The following is an 18,606-nucleotide window of genomic DNA, read 5'->3' on the forward strand; positions in this document are numbered from 1 at the left end:
AAAATGATGATTAGTTGTTAAAATATTCGATTGATATATAATAACCGATATTTATTCTTTTTAGATTAATTGATCACTGATTTTATAATTATGTTTCCAGATAAGAAAAACAAATGTAATTCGACTTTTCGCCAATCATGAACGAGCCAGCTGGAATCATGGTCATCAAAGGTCGACCTGTCAGCTGAACACAAGCGTTTACAGATTGCCTCATTTGTTGTCCTTTCGATCCTCTCTTCCGTCCTTAATGAACTTTGTCGTCTAATTCAAAATGGGTGTGTTGGAAGAATTCATCACAAATGCGTTTTATTACACTATAGACGCACCAGTCACTCTTGTACGAGGTAAGTGATTGATAAGATGCTAACTTTCGTGGTATTCAGTATATGGGACTAAGCTGGATGTTCCCTTTCCATTGTGTGTGTACGAGTAGCTCGGGTTCTACGCTAGCCTGACCAGACCGCTGTGCGAAGCACAGCGGTCTGTCTATTAGTGTTTAAACGTTGTAAACGATCGTCATTATTGACGGCAAAATCACATAAAATGCCTTTTATTTTGTTTGATTTTAAGAGTAAGATTATTTTTACCACTCTCACTCACCTACACTGTGTAATTTACCTCAGTTCGGGAAACCCACTCACAAGGGGGGCCCCTCCTTAAAGGGAAGGTAAACCCAAAGAGCAATGTGGATTGAGTGAAAGCAGCAATATTAGTAGAACACATCAGTGAAAGTTTGAGGAAAATCCGACAATCGATGCAAAAGTTATGAATTTTTAAAGTTTTGGTGTCGGAACCGCTGGATGAGGAGACTACTAGAGGATATGACGTATGAGTGGACAACAATACAAAGAAAATATAAAGGAAATTCAACAAAAATTCACTTTTCTTGAATTATGAAAGAGCAATGGACCAACCTCTTTCAGAAAGCAGGGGGAATAATTGCTACCCTTAACATATGTCAATATCAAGTAGATGGAATTTGTAATTTTCATGAAAAATGGATTTTTGTAGAATTTTCTTTATATTCTCTTGGTATTGTTGTCCACTCATACGTCATAACCTCTAGTAGTCTCCTCATCCAGCGGTTCCAACACCAAAGCTTTAAAAATTCATAACTTTTGCATCGATTGTCCGATTTTCTTCAAACTTTCGCTGATGTGTTCTACTAATGTTGCTGCTTTCACTCAATCCACATTGCTATTGGGGTTTATCTTCCCTTTAAAGTAACCCGTCCCCCTTAAGTAACCCCGTCCCCCTTATAAGTAACCCCCGGGCACCCCTTATAAGGAGTCTCCACACTTTTTTGCAATGCAACGCGAAAATGAAAGGACTGCGGCAATTCGCTTGATTATGTCCATAAAGCTTCACAAGTTTCCTAGTTACGAAATTTGAGCAAAATCGGTTCGAGGCATCATATCTAAAATCATGGATTTAAATGCGATGTCAAACGACCCATGCGAATGCTGAAATGCGAGCGATTACTGGCGTGAGTGTCGCCAGGCGCGGCGGCGCGGCAATGCTTGAGTGCAGACGTGGCGACTGAGTATGGAGACTTTCGTTCATTCACTAATGAACGAAACGCGCCTACGCCAATATTTTTTTTCAGTGATTTTCAGTGATACGTAGGTGTTACAAGCGCGAAACATGCGTCATTATTTATGTTTGCTAATAGTCAGTAAAGAGTCGTTAGTGAACGCGATAGCGGCAACATTTTCGCGAACAATCGCTGATATTCCACGCACATTTCGCGCATTGTTCGCGTAAGAACTACGCAAAAATTATGTTAAACAGCGCAATAATGCATAAACTTTTATGCGAAGCCAAGTTTTGAGCTCCTCAAAACCCGGAATTGCGTAAAGCGCCGATCCAGCTGACATCAGCTGACAACTACGAAGGTCGATCCACATTGTAGACAAACTCATGAAATGCGCAAATCGCGCATGTATCGCGTAAATAAGGCTTGAATTTCTTATGTGATTCATGCGTTTACGCGACTTTTGGGCAGTGTGACAGGTCCTCAAAGGCCAGGTTTCCAGCTCAAAACTCGGCTTCGCATAAAAGTTTAGGCAGTATTGCACTGTTTTACGTAATTTTTTCGTAGTTTGCGTTGTTCTTACGCAGAATATGCGTGGAAAACTACGCTTTTCTTACGCGAAAAATGCACGAAATATGCGCGGAATATCAGTGATCGTTTTCGAAAATGTTGCCGCTTATCACGTTCATGTGCGAATCATGCACGATTCATACGCAATTCATTGTGATAAAGCGCAGCTTATGCGTGATTTTCTGTGGACCTCAGTCGTCGCGCACAACCACGAATTCGCCCTATTTGGGGCCTTTGCGTGCCTATGCGCTGAAAGGGCGTGGTTTAGTGATTTTTTTTAATGTGATATTTCCGTAGTTCTTGCGCATTTCATCGGTGATTTTCATCGCGTAAATCAGCGAAAATTCTCAACGGAAAAGCACGCACAAACAAATTTCTTGCGTGATTCATGCAAACTTACGCGACTTTTGGGCAGTGTGACCGGGCCTTTAGGGTCGGGACTTGGCCGGGGATTTCTATGCAAATACGCCCAGCTTGTCGGGGACTTGGCCCGGAATTATAAGATTACGTAGTGTCCACACGGTACAGCCGTGTCGCGACTTACACTTGTGTACAGCGACAGGGCTGTGTATAATTAAACCAAGAGTAAACATGCCCAAGTTTGGTACACTTCAACAAAAACATTTTTTTTTTTTTGTGCTATAGTTCCAAAATAGATGGTCTTGAGTGTATCTTTTGGAACATTGTGTGTCAATATAATGACATTCTAAATGCATTTAAGATATAAAAATCATATAAGGAATTTTGCAAAAAAAATGGTTTTTATCATTAAGCTTATGTTACCGTCTTTGGTGCTATAGCTATAATTGGCACACCTCGTCCTTGATTGGTACACACACATGATTTGTATGTGCTGTAAATACAACTTGATTCATTTGCACACATCAATATTATCACCCATAAGAATCATGTAGCTGTACCAATCATGGCACTGCGCTGTCTGGAGGTAAGGCTGACAGTATAATTAATGTAAATATCTCTATGAGCTCACTAGTCATTTGTAATCTGGCTGCTGTTGACTGAACATCATGACTAACTTCACTTACACAAAAGATGACTATTCACCATTCAGTGCACAACAACTGGTAAATAGCGGTCCAAAATGAGGACCGCGTCTTATCTCACCAGCTAATTTCCAGCCAGAAATCTAGTTTGGCAAGAGGTCACGAAGATCAAAAACTTTTTGTGAAGCTTTACTGGTCTTTGCTAGCTGCCCTGTTTACTGTTTATTTAAAGAGTAAACAGGCTGCATCTTTCAAACATGTTATACATACATACAAGGCTAGCGTTGGCTAAGAAGTATTTATTAGCTTTAGTGTGTCAAAGAATACTAGACTGTACCAATCATGGGCTCATTACTCTAAGTCTAAATTCTAAGAGGAATTCAACATTTGATTTAAATTATTTGATGAAAATTAGTTTTGAAACGGCTGAGTGAAGAGATGATTTACCTAAAACAGAGCAGAGTAAATTAATCCTATCAAGAGGTGGGACCCAGGCCACGTTTTATTTTGATCGATTTATTTTACTTTGTTTTTCTAATTTTGGATGTCTCAGCCATTCCAAAACTGATTTTCATCAAATAAACTCTGAATTTGTCTTAGAATGGTATGCTCTGTTCTATTTCAGAAGTGGTTTCTTAATCTTGGTAAACTTATCTCGCAAAAGTTAAAAGCCCAATCCTCGCCTCCACCAATACTGTACCATCCCTTTAAGCTGATCTGATTTTTAGTCAGTGCATGTATATGCGCACAGGATCCAAATCCTTCAAGTGCATTTGTTGTCATAGTCACATACATACCAGTGGCGGATCCAGGGAGGACCGCAACCGGCGCACGCCCCCCCCCCCCTATTTTTTTGTTGAAACAAAAGAAATAAAAAGAAAAAATGGGAGGGGTTCATGCGCCCCCTTTAGTTTTGTAAACGCGCCCCCTCTTTACGGAATTCCTGGATCCGCCCCTACATACATTATTGTACTTAAACAGACTGGTTTACAATACCCAATCAAGAAAAATCATCAACAACTTGAACAAGATCAATTTGGACAGACAAGCGCAAGCAAAAGGTTGATTTCTACATCATCAATATCCAGACAATGAGACATGTATGTCCAACTCTAAACTTCTTCTTGTTTACTGGAGGAACCAAATTGCACAGCACAAGTTTTGACCAATTGAAATAATGCAAACCACCCATAATTCAACCACAACATTGTCCACAATTCATACAAATCATAGTTTGAGGCTATACTGAGTATACTGGATATATATAAACTACACCTGTTGTTTGTATCTAAATTTGTTAGGCACCTAAATCAAATTTTAATGTTGAATTTCCTGGGCAAAGCCCCTATACAGTACGAGACACCAAATCTTTACATCTATAGCCCAAACATGAAGCTATGATGAGTATCATTATGCGACAATTTAGGAAGCAAATCTCAAACTGGTATCCATTCTGTGTGCACGCACTTGGCAGTGTTTATTTCAATCATTTATAATTTTATTTCTGGTCAAAGTTGCATTGTAATGACATCGTAGGGAAGCTGGAACATGTGAGAATATAATTCTATAACAAAAGGTATCAACTAGAGTAATTTCAAGGTCAAAACTGTATATGATCCGTAATTTAACAACGCGCAAAAATATCGCTATGGACTAGGGTGATACATGTAGTGCATTTACAATAGGTGTCAATTCGCGAAAACAACGTCTCACAAAAATGTCTGTAACCTCATTCATAAAAATATACATTCATGTACAGTGTATGTATTGCCTTGTTATACATTTTATGTGTGGCATTATCAGCTCAAAGAAACTAGCATACAAGGTAATGCAAAAGGAATAAGGCCCTTTATACTGAGATGAGTAGTTCCACTGATTTGTGGGTTGTTTTGTTTTGCCTTTTTTTTTAAAATGAAAAAAGAAATAGTAATCACAAGAGTCTGGACTATTCACATTGCGCTAGTCAAGGAGATCTTTTTGTCCATAGGGAAACAATCAAACATGTTATTTAGAATGAAGTGGACAGCAGTGTCAACTTTTTTTTTTTTTTGCTTTGCTTTTGGTTTAATTTGCAGACTTTGTGGAAGCTCAACAAAAGCGGAACCAATTCTACTATTACCATGAGAGATTTCCCAGGGTCACATCCATTGAAGATTGTGCTGTGGATGATTTTGTCTGCATGTATGAAGCCAACATGCAGTACAAGCGAGACAGGTACGTGCAAATGAATTTTATTAGCAAGTCGCTTCAAGTAATAAATACATGCATTCAGCAGCTTGAACTGGGAGAAGTGCATGTTTTGGTTTTGTGTGTGTGATAGTGTGTGTGCATAGCTGTGTTTTCTTACAGGGCGGGCCGGAAGTGGCACCAGAACAAAATGAAATGTGATTAAGCTTTTGCCTATTGCAAGTTGTACCAAAGCGATTTTGGTGCTCGTAAGACCCTTTTATTTTTTATTTTTTATTTTTTTGCTTGTCAACTCATAAAGTTAGCAGAAAGAACCTTTAAGTGGCACCAGAAATATAAACTGCCCCTCCCCCCCCCCCCCCCCACTTTAAAAATGTGCTGGCCATGTCCTAATGTGCGAAATTATGCTCTTAATTTTCATACCCCTGTATACACAAAGTTTATAAGGGGTTATATAGGAATCAGGGTGTGGTCGGTTTGGCGGATGGTTGTTCGGGCGGTCCGTTGCAATCTTGCATCGTGAACTCCTGCAGTTTTGAAGCAATTAAGATGAAACTTAGGGTACATAATGACATTAAGGTGTAGATGTGCAAGACATGTTTTTTGTGTTTGTCAAGGAAAGCATTGCCATGGTAACCACAATTTCCCTTAAAGGTATTAGCCCACATTTGCAAACCCACGAAAATCAAAACTGCCTAAAACAGGTCCAATATGACTTCAAGTACAAGTTATAACAGTAACATACCTCACCTGTTGCTCTTTGTCTATACCATTCAATAAAAGAGAGAAAATCATCGTTTTAAAATCAATTTTCAAACCGGGTCAACCCGACCCAAAATCGAATTACGAGCGCGGGCTAGCTACGTACATGTAACTTAATACACATGTATCGCATGCATGTAGTACGTACGTGGACCGGAGTTAGCGAGCGTTATACGCATGCATACGGTGCATTTTCATTTATTTTTATGAAAGTAATGGACTAATTGGAACGAAATTTTGCACAGGTGTTACTGCAATCATACCCAAACTCCATGCTAACTATGAGACCAATTGCTGCAGGTTTACAAATGTGGGCTAATACCTTTAAGCCTTGCTTTTCAAAACCATGTTTCAAAACTTTGTTTGTAATAATGACTACAGTTTGAAAGCAAAATTTACACCAAAAAACAAACAAGCATGGTTTCAAGACTATGTTTCTACCTTAAAAAAACCCAAACAAACATGTGCTTTAAAGTCATCCATAGAGACACATCTCAGTTTGAATATTGTTACTGTATCTCACATTGGCCAGGTTGGTTGATATGGAGATTCTGAAGCTGCTGCAGAAGACCCTGGCTGATTGCCGGTTTGAGGAAGGACCGAATGCCCACCAAGCCTGCAGGGCCCAGCTGGCAGAGTATGAAGAGGCCGCTCATGGATACTACACAAAATGTGAGTCCGGCCATCATGCCTGGATTTTGCAGGCCCTCAGAACAAAATGTCATGCAACTAAAACCAAGACAATACATTTGATGTTAGCATGAGTTTCATGTAGGGTTATGCTCATTTTTGTGAAGCTTTCAGTCTTGTCAAGACAAATTCAGAACTCAACTTAAAAATCTTGCATGTCTAGTTCTTGGCTGTTCTTTGGGAAAACTGGGTGGCTGGATTTTTAACCCAATTTTGCCAGGAATCATTGATTGGGGTGGAGGGATTATAGTTTGTACAATTGGTTGTGGTAGCCCATGGATCCTGAGGGTGGGGCCCAATTCCCCAAATTATGAGGGTGTTTCCTTAGCTGCCTGCAGCAATTCCTGCCTCCTGAGATTTTTGAACTAGTTTGCTTCATGCAGAGTGCTATGAAGGTGAAGTGCACTTCTCAGGTTAAGGCTAGACTTGCAGATCTCCTGTTTTTACTGGTCCTTGTATTTTGGCTTTTACTGTGCATGTGTGTTTAACATGTTTAACAGTTAAATTTTAAGCTTTAAACTTGATGAGCTGTCCATTTTTATGTTTTTTTTTTCTCTCTCCAGATGGTGATCTTGGCGGCACAGGAAATGCAGTGAGATGTATGATGAAGCAGAAGGCAAGACTGATGGAAGAAAGGAAGAAAGCCAGGCAACAGGGAAAAGAAGCATAGAATTAAAATGATAATGTATAGTATGAGTTATGATTAGAATGTGACATGGGATTCTATGAGTGATGCCAATATGTTTTAGAAGCAGGGAAGACTGACCATCACTTTGTTTGCTTTCTGGAGTTGAAATCTATGTGTCATATATAAGAAGTAGCCTTTTTGCAAAGTATCTCATATTCCAGCAAAAGCTGAGGAAGACAACTTGTAAGCTGCATATGTCACAATTCAGCTCAAAGAATTCGTACATTACTGTGTGACAAATGAAAGTGATTATATCCTTGATTTCCTTCTCTTTTATTGGAAGGCTGAAGGTGGTCTTCTATTTACCATGATATAAAAAGGTGTGCGTGATAGAGTAGATGTTTTACTATCAACATGTGGTGAAATCTGTGATTCATCTGCCGTTAGAGCTACAGCTATCTTCAGCCATCACCTGTCTGAGGCATTCATGATGTGCAGATAAGAGCTACTTGTGTGTACTTCCACTAAACCTCTCATTTTGCTTTCAGTAAGTATTAAATGTGGTGTATGGCAGTCTTTTACTGATCATGACTGCAAGTTCACACATGGCAATACACAATCTCTTCATATGAACTGTGTGTGACTGTTGTCAAAGATGAAAGCTGTGATGCCCTGTGCCGACACTACCTGCGTACACAAGCTATGTATAATGCAATGGTATCACTCATAATATCCTATGTCACTGTGCTGTTATATTATTGTGTATTGAGATTTCACTTCATTTGATTCTACAAAATACAGAGTGCAGTCTTTGATCCAGAATGTTGGTTATTGCACAATGTTGTATGGAACACAAATGACGCATTTTCCTCAAATCATCATACCTGCAACAGAGGGGAACCTATCCCTTTGTAATACAGTACATCTGTATTTAATTTTTTGTTAAGCATCTGCCGCGTAGCTGTACAAGAGACACTGTTTTGTATGGGCCAAATATTTTGTGGTGAAGAAGTCCTCACATACATTCTTTATGAGCCCAGTAGCCTGACAGAAGAAATCACAGATGGAACAAAAATTTGAAGGCCTGCATGATGAGCAGAATTTTTCATCCCCACTATGTGATATTTTGGCAGCAGTTGAATGAAAGACTTGTTCTTTGTTGCTGCAGACTCCTCTCCCATCATCGTTAACATCTGCAAGTACTTATGTACTGATGCAGACTGTTTGCTAACAGACACATTGCCTGGTACACCTCCCTTGACCCCATCCTCCCACTTCGACTTGATGTCAGGGAGATGATGTCATCCATGTGATGCCCTCTTACTACTTCACACGTGAAGTTTGTATATTAAAAGATGCAAATCAAGAAAGATTTGTTGAATATTGAAATAAAAAAGAAAAAAAAAATCAAATGAAAACACTAGTGTTGATGTTTCTTTGGTTGTTCAGAAATGCTAGCAGAGGAGATTCCCAAAGATACGTAAATCGTAATATCTAAAGTGAGAGGCCCTGAGAGCTTTGATAGAGCATTGCAAACATTCAAGGGAAGCAGTCCTGAGATTTTCACTGTACTGATAATTAAAAAGAGTAAAAAATATAACCTTTCACCAATTTATACGCGTGGACATCAAAAATTGTCTCCGAAAGCGATTTTTAAAAAATAATTCCTGCAAGCGATCGTGTAAGAGTTTGCCAAAAGGTGCAACGTCATTGATGCCCTACTCTCAAGTTGACAGCCGTGCCTCAGAAAACCAATTTAAGTGTTCAAAATGATCATATCTGATTTTTTCATAAAATGTGACAATATGTGGTTTTATTATTTCAAACAAAATATTTCAAGCTTATTTATGTATACAATTAATATAAAAATAAATAGTAAACATGTATTTATAAATAACTAGGGAGCGTACGCATGACGAACAGAACACCGCTGGAAAGAGTTGTGCATCGATGACATATGAGTATATGAATATAAGAACGACCCAAGTCCATGGAAGATCATTTCGAGTAAACTAAAAAAAACTTCATATCTTTTTTATTTGTCCAATAATATTCTATTTAACTGTGATGGGAAGGCAACATCGTAGATACAAATTAGAACATATATTATTATGACAATTAACATTTACATTAATTGTGGAGAGGCCATTTTGTGTGGTGGACTTGGGTCGTTCTTTGATTCATATACATGATATTCTGCTATAGAGATGGGAGAAGGATGAGAGAGGGCACTATTATATGAATGTAAGAATGACCCAAGTCCTTCATTCTTACATTAATATAAGATTTAACTCATTCATTTCAGGCACTTCCGGGGGTAATTAGGATTTATCATTTGCACACAAGATGAGTCCATGCATAAGCTACAATTTCCCATGTCAAACTGAATTTGGCCAAAAATTGGACTTGGGTCGTTCTTATATTCATATACTCATATGACTCTCCGCCAAGACTTGCTCATTTGCAGAGTCACACTTTTTAAACCGAAATGTACGTGCTTATTTGGTGATTTGAAAGCTTGTTTTTGATGAAAGTAGTTCATTTGAGGTACCAACAACAACATATTTTTTTAAATTTCGTGAGGACTGCGTCCCTTTCATTAGAAGCTTCTTTTTTTTTTCCAATTTTTACAGTGCCATTCTCAAATGTGTGGTTCACATTGACATTTGTATCCCAAGACAGACGAATGCAGTGTGAAGCTCAGACATGAAACAATTTCCTTTCTCTCTTACAATGCCCAGTAGATACCTTCTCAAGGAAGAATAAGCAAGGATGTTTTGGCTTTAACTCAAGTGAAAACTTTCCACCAAAGTACCTAGATGTGCCTTGGAGACAAGTACAGTGTATTGTGTGCACTTGCATCTCAGAATCAATGATCGATGATTCATGATTCTTTGATGACCTTGAGATGGTTCTGTGTGCCAGTGAAAGTTCTTCCAGTACAAAAACTGGACACTCATATGCTAGGTTTTGGTATTGTAAGTTTAAGGTTTCTTTGAATGCCGTCTGTGTGTAAGAATGCAAGACTGACAGAGGGGGAGCGAAGCAATTGGAAACAAGGAACATATCTTAAGTGCATGAGGTTTGTGTGTGAGGGTGTGTGTGTGCGTGAAATTTGGTCCTTGTGATTAGTATACATTATTGTTACAACAAAGTGAAAATCTGCGTCCCCAAATTATCATCTATGTATATCTTTAAGTACTGAACTGTTTGGCCATAAGAAATTTCAGTGTAACGAAAGAAAACTGCCAGTCCCGAGGACTTTGTTACAATACGAGTTACCTGTACACACACACACACACACACATACACACACAAACACACACAAACACACAAACACACATACACACACGCGCACACACACACACACACACACACACAATATTGACAGCACATGTTCTCACACAGCTTATCTGTCACACTGCAATCCTTATCAGTTTACAATGGATTCATGGTTTTCATAGATTTGGCATAACAAAATATCTGATCTAACAAACTCTTCTCTTTCATTGCAGTGGAATAGTTCCACTGTAAAACCAGAATTTGTCGTATGCATAAAGCTTTTGCAAATTTTGTGAGGAGCTACATGTAAGATTCATGAAAGTAAAATGCATGTGATTTTTTCTTCCATACTATATGTTGAAAGCCAGCGGCAATTCCTTTAACTTTTTTGCCATGAAAAAAGGCTGTTAGCTCCAATACATGAAAGTTTCATGCTGCAAATGTTCCTGGTTGCACAGGAGTTGTTTTTATCTTTTTCTTCTTCTTTTTTGTGTCAGTGATATACCACAATCCCTGATTTGGTGAACAAAACGAACCTACATGTATTCATACCAAATTTCCATTGTATTTTTTAACTATCTACACATTTCAATGATCATTACACAGTAAAACTGCATTTAGATTTGATTCACTTTTTCTTTTTTAACCCTGGTTGTGTTCAGCCTCAAGCATCATCTCAGTGACGCAGTTGCTTGATGGTTGCCATTGGATACAACGTTCAACAAGTTATTCTCTGAACCCTTTACGGAATGCTCACTCCCTGCTCGTTAAACATGTGTATGCTGTGTGACACTGCCTTTCTCTCCCTCTCTCCCATCGCTTCTCATATCCCCTCTCCATCTCTCTCCCCTTAACCCATGTATTAATTACTCTGTCCAATGATTCAGTTTTTGTTCTTGTTTTCAAACAACGCTGCTTTAGTAAGACATTGGTACAGACACTGGTGGGACACAAAATGTCTTTGCACAATATAAGTTAACTGCATTTTATTCAATATTTTCACTCATTTTCAAGGCATTGTTTTTTTAATTTCTGCTCTGTGCAAGTTCATGCATTTACTTTCACCATAATTCAAAGTAATCAAGGTTGACATAGTTGACAATATATATTACAATATAATACATGGCAGAAAATATATATATATATCAATGATTTCAACTAAGGATAGACTTGATGCTACTGTCACACAAAATATAACTGATGTTATTGCAAGTTGAAAATTGCAGCTAGCATTAAGACTACCATGTGTGGATGAATAGTGAATATGTTATATTTTGCTAAGAATGAAAGGTCCTTATGGGCACAAGTAAATACTAACAAAAAAAAATAATAATAAATGTTGCACAATGACTTTACACCAAAGATGTTGATGCAAAGGACATAGCTGGTAACGGTCAAGATACACAAATTTCTATTCAGGACGGAAACACTGATATATCCACACTTTGTGAACTATTCTGAGGAACCTGCATACTATTTCAACAGTAAGCCTTGCTATAGTATTGTTGTATCGGGAGCATTGAGATTGCATCACAAGGCAAAGAAAGATGGCGGGCAATACAAATAGCTGTCAAGTTGGTCACGCCCAATTTAATATCACATTTGTTTCATGCCTCAAGTATATGGGAAGTAGACGACAGGTTGGTTCACCTTTTCGCATTGGCCTGGCAGGAACTTTAAGATTTTTTTCTCTTCCTTTTTACCCATTGTTGCATGCAAACAAGCTGCTTTAATGGCCAGCTATAATATGGAGCCATAAAAAACAACCCCTACCCCCAAGTCCAGTTCTGTGCAGTTGCTCAAATTCAAATTCACTCAAAGAATTGGAGTAGGATGCAGAAGGTACGTACGATAGATGCCTGAATGGATGTTTACCAAGGCATTGATTCTTATCACGTATTGCCACTTTTCAATCCCCTGATGTTGAGTGTAAAACAGGGCTGTGGATGTAACTTAAAAGTAACAGACACCACTCTTTTCGCTGCACAGTTCAAATAACCAATTGGACCATTGCAAGTTACACAGTTAAAAGGAACGACTTGGTACCCCCTTGCGTTGTATCACTTTGGCTGCGATAGCCCTTCCCCTTGCTTTCCTAACAAATATTTAAAAAATGATAATAATACAGTCCAGATTCAAGGCTGCATTCGCAACGTGCCATTTAAGAAGAAGACAGAAGTTGTAAAACATCAGATGTAACTCAGAGTTTACTGGTAGCCGACCAGCTTGGAGGTAGACGGGTAGCGGGTGCGGAACTTGAGGCACTTGTCGCGGTCGACAAAGATGCTGTTCTTCTTGAGGGCAATCTCCTTCTCCAGCGCCATGCGAGTGTCCATGAGATCCTTGAGGGAGGCCTGGGACTCGGCCAGTTTCTGCTGGAGCTTGTCGATGGAGTCCTGGATCTGGCCAACCTCCTGGACAAGGCTGAAGAAATTGAGGAAGAAAAGGAGGAGATTGCTATTACATCTGCTTATTAAAGGCTATGTGATTTCTCTAATCTTTAAATTCATGTAATTATTGCAGTAAAATGTCTGTCAGTTATTGATTTACTGATGGTTACAAAGGATACCCTATTGTTTTTTTCTTTCTCTCCAATTCATGATTTCTTCATGCCTTAAATACCAAAAATCCTCATTGTCATAATCTCTCTTTTTCTTTCTATCATAGTACATGCTTACATACACAGTGTGAGATTGCTACCAAAATGTGGAACTAAAAACAACAACAACAAGCAGAAATTTACAATCTTAATTTCATTTTTTTAATACATGAAATGAAACAGTGCACACGTTAAGAAACCATATTTAGGAAAGCTACCAGATGATAAGTAAAGCTTGAGGCCAAACTTAGCTTATGAAAGATTAAAAGGGAAGGACTTCCCACGTACTATTCATAACTGGCTAAAGCAAAGTAGTACAGAATAGGCGTACCCGAACTGTGTTTCATAAAGCACTTCTCAAAAATTGGAACAGACAATAATTACAACTTTTCACAGTGGCAGCTGACAGAAACCATTCAGTGAAAAAGTATTTTCAGTTGCATATTTTTATTTTTTTTATTTTTATTATTTTTTTGCTATGGTAGCTTAAGATGATTTCATACAACTCTGGGATCGAGCACCTCCTGCTACGGTAATATGATGCTTACCTGTACTGGGAAGGGTCCCTGCACAGTTCCACATTGGGCCTGTAAGTCCTGTGGTCTAGCCTTGTCTGTGCAACCTTCATTGGTGCTTCTTTGTCCTTCACAGCCTGGGTCAGGTCTTTGATATTCTTCTCCATGGCAGCAATCTCCTCCACAGTCTAATCAGTGTGAGAAAAACATGACAACGTTATTGAAAGCTGAATGGAAATTCTTTGAAAATTCTACCTTTCTAGTTACGACTTCCATGTTTCAAACAAGTGAATAAAAAAAAATGAGCAAAATTTTTCTTTAACATTTTTAAACTACGAGGCATACATATGTAGCCAAAAATAAAACCATTCATACATCTCATGGTATACATCTTTATAAGACTTTATCTATATTTTGTACATTGTCCATCAACAACCATAAAGATGTTTACATTGGCTCTCTTTGAAATTCATGGGAAATCCAGGTCCACATTTCTTGCATTTTACATTGATAATTTATGTGTGCTTTCCTTTTCGGGTGAAAAAAGGCAATGACCTCTGGGTGCCCTTGTTTTCCCCACTATCACATCAGATGAGGTATACTTCGAGAAGCAAAGCAAAATAATATTGACACCATACCTTGAGTAGATGGTTCTCCATCTTCGTCTTGGCGTCGTTCATCTCCTCGATGCGGCGGGCAAACTCTGTGTTGACCGTGTTGCACTGCTCTCGCATGTCGTTGGACGTGTCAGTGAGGATCTGGTCGATCAGTTTGCGGAGTTGCTGGGAGGCGAGGCGCTCGTGCTCGGCGCGGACGATGTTGTCGTGTGAGAATTCTGCCCAGGACTGAGGATTTGTCTGACTGCATTGGACATTGGACAATACAAAACATGTCAGAGCACAGTTTATTATACATATAAGGTTGTTTGGGTTTTTTTTTCAAGTTTTTATGGTGTACATTTTTTACACTTAGTAATTAGCCATCCCTTTAAAATAAGGAAACATGTCTTTCGTGTTCTATTTGCCAATGTCCTACATGTATATTGGTTAATAATTTCACTTAGACACACCAAGCATTTTAAGGGATGATTAATACTTGACTTATGTCGTTTCCACAGAACTAGCACGTTGTACTGCATGTGGTTTGACTTGTTTAACAGCTATAGCTACGAACAGCAGGTACAAAAATAGCACACAAAACATCACCAAGATATCAGACACATTGGGCTATTCATTAACTTTACAACTGCCTGCTCTGACTACTTACACTGCTTCGAATTTGGCTGATCCTTCCTTGTACTGGATCTCAGTGGAATTGTTGTTGAGGCCCGTGCACTTCTCGTCAATCTTGAAAGCCGAAAGTTTGTCTGACCAGTCCATCGTCAGCTTGTGCTTGGAACCCCTGTTCAGCCTGAGGGTGAGAAAATGATGAGTAACATTAATAATGCATCACTCAAAATGTTATTCTTATATACAATTCAGAAATACTTTTAGTAATTACTGAGATTAATTGTACTCAACTATTCTCTGAAACTCTAAACAACATTGTATCAAATCAAACTGTATGTAAAGCAGTGAATAATAATATCACATGATATAAAAGACAACATTAAAAAAAATAGATCCATAAGTACTCAACAACTTCTTATCAACAGTCTTAACCAGAACATGCAAATATGAAGGAAAAAACACTCTATCTACAGTGAATTAGTTTTTTGTTTTTTTTTAATGCACTAATGGTCTAGAACACTTACTTGATTTGTCTGTCAGCTTGCTCTATCGTCCTCTTCAACAAATCTTGCACTTTTGTGATGATTTCTACCTCCTGTAACATGAAGACAGAAAACAGATACAAATGATGATCTATGGGGCATGACAAGGAAAGCCTGAAGTGGTCCATTTTTGTTGTTGCCACTAAATCAAGATATCAATCTTGTGAGAGACAGCCATGAGAATGACATTCAAAATTTTGCAAAGAAAAAAAAATTAATCAAAATCGTTGCAAGAGATCTCCTAAGAATGCGTTTATAAGATTTTTCTTCTGGCCAGAAACAGTGTTTTAAAACACTGTTTCTGGCCAAACAGTGTTTCTGGCTCGAAAAAAAAAATCTTATAAATGCTAACCGTGATTTGAAACAGTGTTTTGAAACACTGTTTCAAATCGCACAAAATAGTGCATTTCAAAACAGTGTTTCAAAAATCTTATAAACGCATCCGCGATCTCAAACACTGTTTAAGTGACGTCACAATGCCTTGCGCGCACCCTGTTTGACCCTTTGCAGAGGAAAAACTGCACAGAGCGAGTTGTGCAATGGCACAGTCTGAGCGAGAGCCCCAACACGCTCGGAGAAAAAATTGTATAAACGCTCTCCTGACGAAATTGTGATTTGAAACAGTGTTTCAAAACAGTGATTCTAGGCACGCAAAATCTTATAAACGCGGCCTAAGAAAGAAATGCCACACCTCATACGGTTATACAGTCTTGCAATATGGATAGATCAGACCATTCACTCGTGGTCATTATTAAAATTAACTTGATGGATGAGACCATTTAATCATAAATTGCATGACATATATACCATAACAATTGGAGATGCTATCACATTTCATTTTGTCAGTTCGGCAAACATGTTTAAACATTTCTACTTCACTTCCATTTTAAGTTTATATGTGCATCTCTGAAATACAACGTTAGTGGGTTCCTTTTTTTTTTGTTTACCAGTAAATGTTGCAACTAACAAACTTAATCTGATCTCACCTTATTCAGAGCCATTTCCACTCTGTCACCAACAAGGTCAATGTCCTGTCTCCTGGATCGACAGCTGAGGTTGTCACGCGAGATCTTAAGTGGCACTTCAGTGGCATCGAGGGCATTCTCCAGGCGTTTCTTCTGTGCACACAGCAAGTCCGTCTCCTCGATCATCTCCTCAATCTCGCGGTTCAGCTCAAACTTCCAGAAGTTGATGTCATTCATGCGCTCTCCGAGCTTCTTGGTCACATCTGCCTGTGTGCGCTGTGTCAGGGCTGCCGTCTCGTTGGAGAGCTGCTTGGACTCGTGGCGCAGCCTCTCGGCGTTATCGCGGTCGGAGAAGCTCTGGAAGTACTTGCCATAGTTGGACTCATGCCATTCCTGTGTTGTGTGCTTTCCCGAGCGGAATCCCTGGGCGGCGGGTGCGCCCGTTGGGACTCCCAGGACGCCCGTTTCTCCCAGGCCGCTCATCTTTGCAAGCTCTTGAGAGAGGGCCTGGTCCGTCTTTGTGCCAACTGTGTTCGCTGTCGGGTAGACCGGTACCGTCGGCGAATAAGTCTTTGACAGAAGAGTTGCACCAGCATCCATGATTGTAGTTATCAAGTTTTGGGTTGGGTAGTACTAATGTGATCTGTGGGGAAAAGAAAAGAGAAGCATGTACAGCTGTACTCTGCATCACATATGCCATTAAGCATAGACTCTAGTATGGTATTTATGATCTGATCATTGATTTATTTTAGCCGAGAATGAAAACAGATGTCATACTATCTTGCATCCATTCCATTCCAGTACATTAGGACAGTGTCTCATGATAGACACTTATGAATATGAAGACAATTAAAACTAATACAAAAGGAGTTAAAAGGTAACAAAAAAGGAAACAAAGTTTATGTATACATTGTAAATATCAGCAGACCCACCACTTGAAAAATAGAGGTCTATAACACAAGTGTTTGGAAATCCATTCTTTGACTTACTTAGACAAGCTGAAATGGATGCATTTTGTCATTGTGCAGAAACTGGCACATTTAATAGTCGTTACACACATGACCATTGGCATTGCTCTGCTGGGACTGACCGACATGTCTACACAGTGTAAAAGAGTGTGACAAGTAGTTATGCGTAAACTTGGCCTAGCGGGTAAACTTGGCCTAGTGGGTAAACTCAGCCTAGCAGGTAAACTTGGCTAGAGTAAATTTACTTTAGTTTTAATGAGGGCGCTAGTGGCTGAGTTTACCTGTTGGGTAGTTGGTACTAAACTCTAAACTGTCTGCACTGTGCACTGGCAACTGCACATTTTTGCTACAGATACCAGTAATGAATGGATGAGACATGTGAAGTTGTAGTAAAGAGTGGCAAATATTAAAGACAAACGACAATGATCAAGTGTCAGCATTAGAAACTCTAGTCTAGTGCAGTGGAATCTAGACCTGAAAGGGTCACTCCTCTTGGTACATGCAAGTAATTCACATCGAGGATCAAAATTTGATTCCATAGACCATGGTAAAATTGGTAAGACCATGGTAAGTTCCTGCCTCTCTACAATTAGATCTAACCCACCAAGTCAATATGTATTTACAAAACACTTCTCCCTTTTTGGGGCTTTGGCTTGCAGCAGTGTCACACAGTTGCAATGCAATGCCAATGGCCATGGGCATGGTCGTCGTGCATCGTGATGCAAGCAGTCGAAAGAAAGACTTTTTAGAAAGAAATTTACGTAGAAATGATGGCTGAAAATTGCAACTGCAACCAAAATCTACCGGTATATTGGCAGTGACTCACACGAAAACTAAAAAACTGCAGATTTACTCACCTTCTAAGTCTACTTTTACTTCGGTGAAAATCCTTGCTATGCAGTCAGTGTGCTTACACACGCAAATCCAATGAATAACTGAGTGTGATACACGTACACTACACACATGTGCAGTCCTATCCTAGCTGTGTGAATGTTTATCTCTCGAACTCATACACAAGACACGTACAGCCGGCGAGCGAGGCAGGCTGGGCTCTCGCTGTGAGCTTTGTTGCCAGTTGCCAGGGTGATTACCATAGCAACCTCGTGTGACCGTCTCGTGGAGCGAGTATCG

The 18,606-nt window shown here is 39.1% G+C and overlaps 2 protein-coding genes across 3 annotated transcripts; one reads left to right on the forward strand and one right to left on the reverse strand.

Moving 5' to 3' along the window:
• The first annotated feature begins 148 nt into the window (after positions 1–148).
• On the forward strand, positions 149–8,688 carry LOC139725139 (NADH dehydrogenase [ubiquinone] 1 beta subcomplex subunit 10-like). The gene is made up of 4 exons (XM_071636225.1): positions 149–344; positions 5,184–5,322; positions 6,590–6,729; positions 7,311–8,688. Exons 1-4 carry the CDS (start codon positions 272–274, stop codon positions 7,415–7,417), a joined length of 459 nt encoding a protein of 152 aa, XP_071492326.1. The 5' UTR covers positions 149–271; the 3' UTR covers positions 7,418–8,688.
• A 3,348-nt stretch (positions 8,689–12,036) lies between these two features.
• Positions 12,037–18,462, reverse strand: LOC139725140 (tektin-4-like). 2 transcript variants are annotated; one of them, XM_071636226.1, is made up of 7 exons: positions 18,333–18,462; positions 16,529–17,150; positions 15,525–15,595; positions 15,038–15,181; positions 14,410–14,632; positions 13,805–13,959; positions 12,037–13,081 (listed from the first exon to the last, which is right to left on the reverse strand). In XM_071636226.1, exons 2-7 carry the CDS (start codon positions 17,105–17,107, stop codon positions 12,865–12,867), a joined length of 1,389 nt encoding a protein of 462 aa, XP_071492327.1. In that variant the 5' UTR covers positions 17,108–17,150; positions 18,333–18,462; the 3' UTR covers positions 12,037–12,864. The 2 variants fall into 2 exon arrangements, with proteins under 2 accessions (XP_071492327.1, XP_071492328.1); XM_071636227.1 differs by lacking the exon at positions 18,333–18,462 and having other exon boundaries at positions 16,529–17,377.
• Positions 18,463–18,606: the final 144 nt, after the last annotated feature.

This window comes from Diadema antillarum, unplaced genomic scaffold (genome assembly GCF_040938485.1).
Source record: "Diadema antillarum isolate AM-2024a unplaced genomic scaffold, OU_Dant_1.0 seq00000016_RagTag, whole genome shotgun sequence".
NCBI classification, from domain to species: domain Eukaryota; kingdom Metazoa; phylum Echinodermata; class Echinoidea; order Diadematoida; family Diadematidae; genus Diadema; species Diadema antillarum.

Coding starts and splice junctions, on each gene's coding strand:
- LOC139725139 (XM_071636225.1), top strand. CDS start 272: ATGGGTGTGTTGGAAGAATTCATCACAAATGCGTTTTATTACACTATA. Junction 5,323..6,589: donor ATGCAGTACAAGCGAGACAG/GTACGTGCAAAT, acceptor CACATTGGCCAG/GTTGGTTGATATGGAGATTC. Junction 6,730..7,310: donor TCATGGATACTACACAAAAT/GTGAGTCCGGCC, acceptor TTCTCTCTCCAG/ATGGTGATCTTGGCGGCACA.
- LOC139725140 (XM_071636226.1), bottom strand. CDS start 17,107: ATGGATGCTGGTGCAACTCTTCTGTCAAAGACTTATTCGCCGACGGTA. Junction 14,633..15,037: donor TCAGCCAAATTCGAAGCAGT/GTAAGTAGTCAG, acceptor TGTCCAATGCAG/TCAGACAAATCCTCAGTCCT. Junction 13,960..14,409: donor TGGAGAACCATCTACTCAAG/GTATGGTGTCAA, acceptor CACACTGATTAG/ACTGTGGAGGAGATTGCTGC.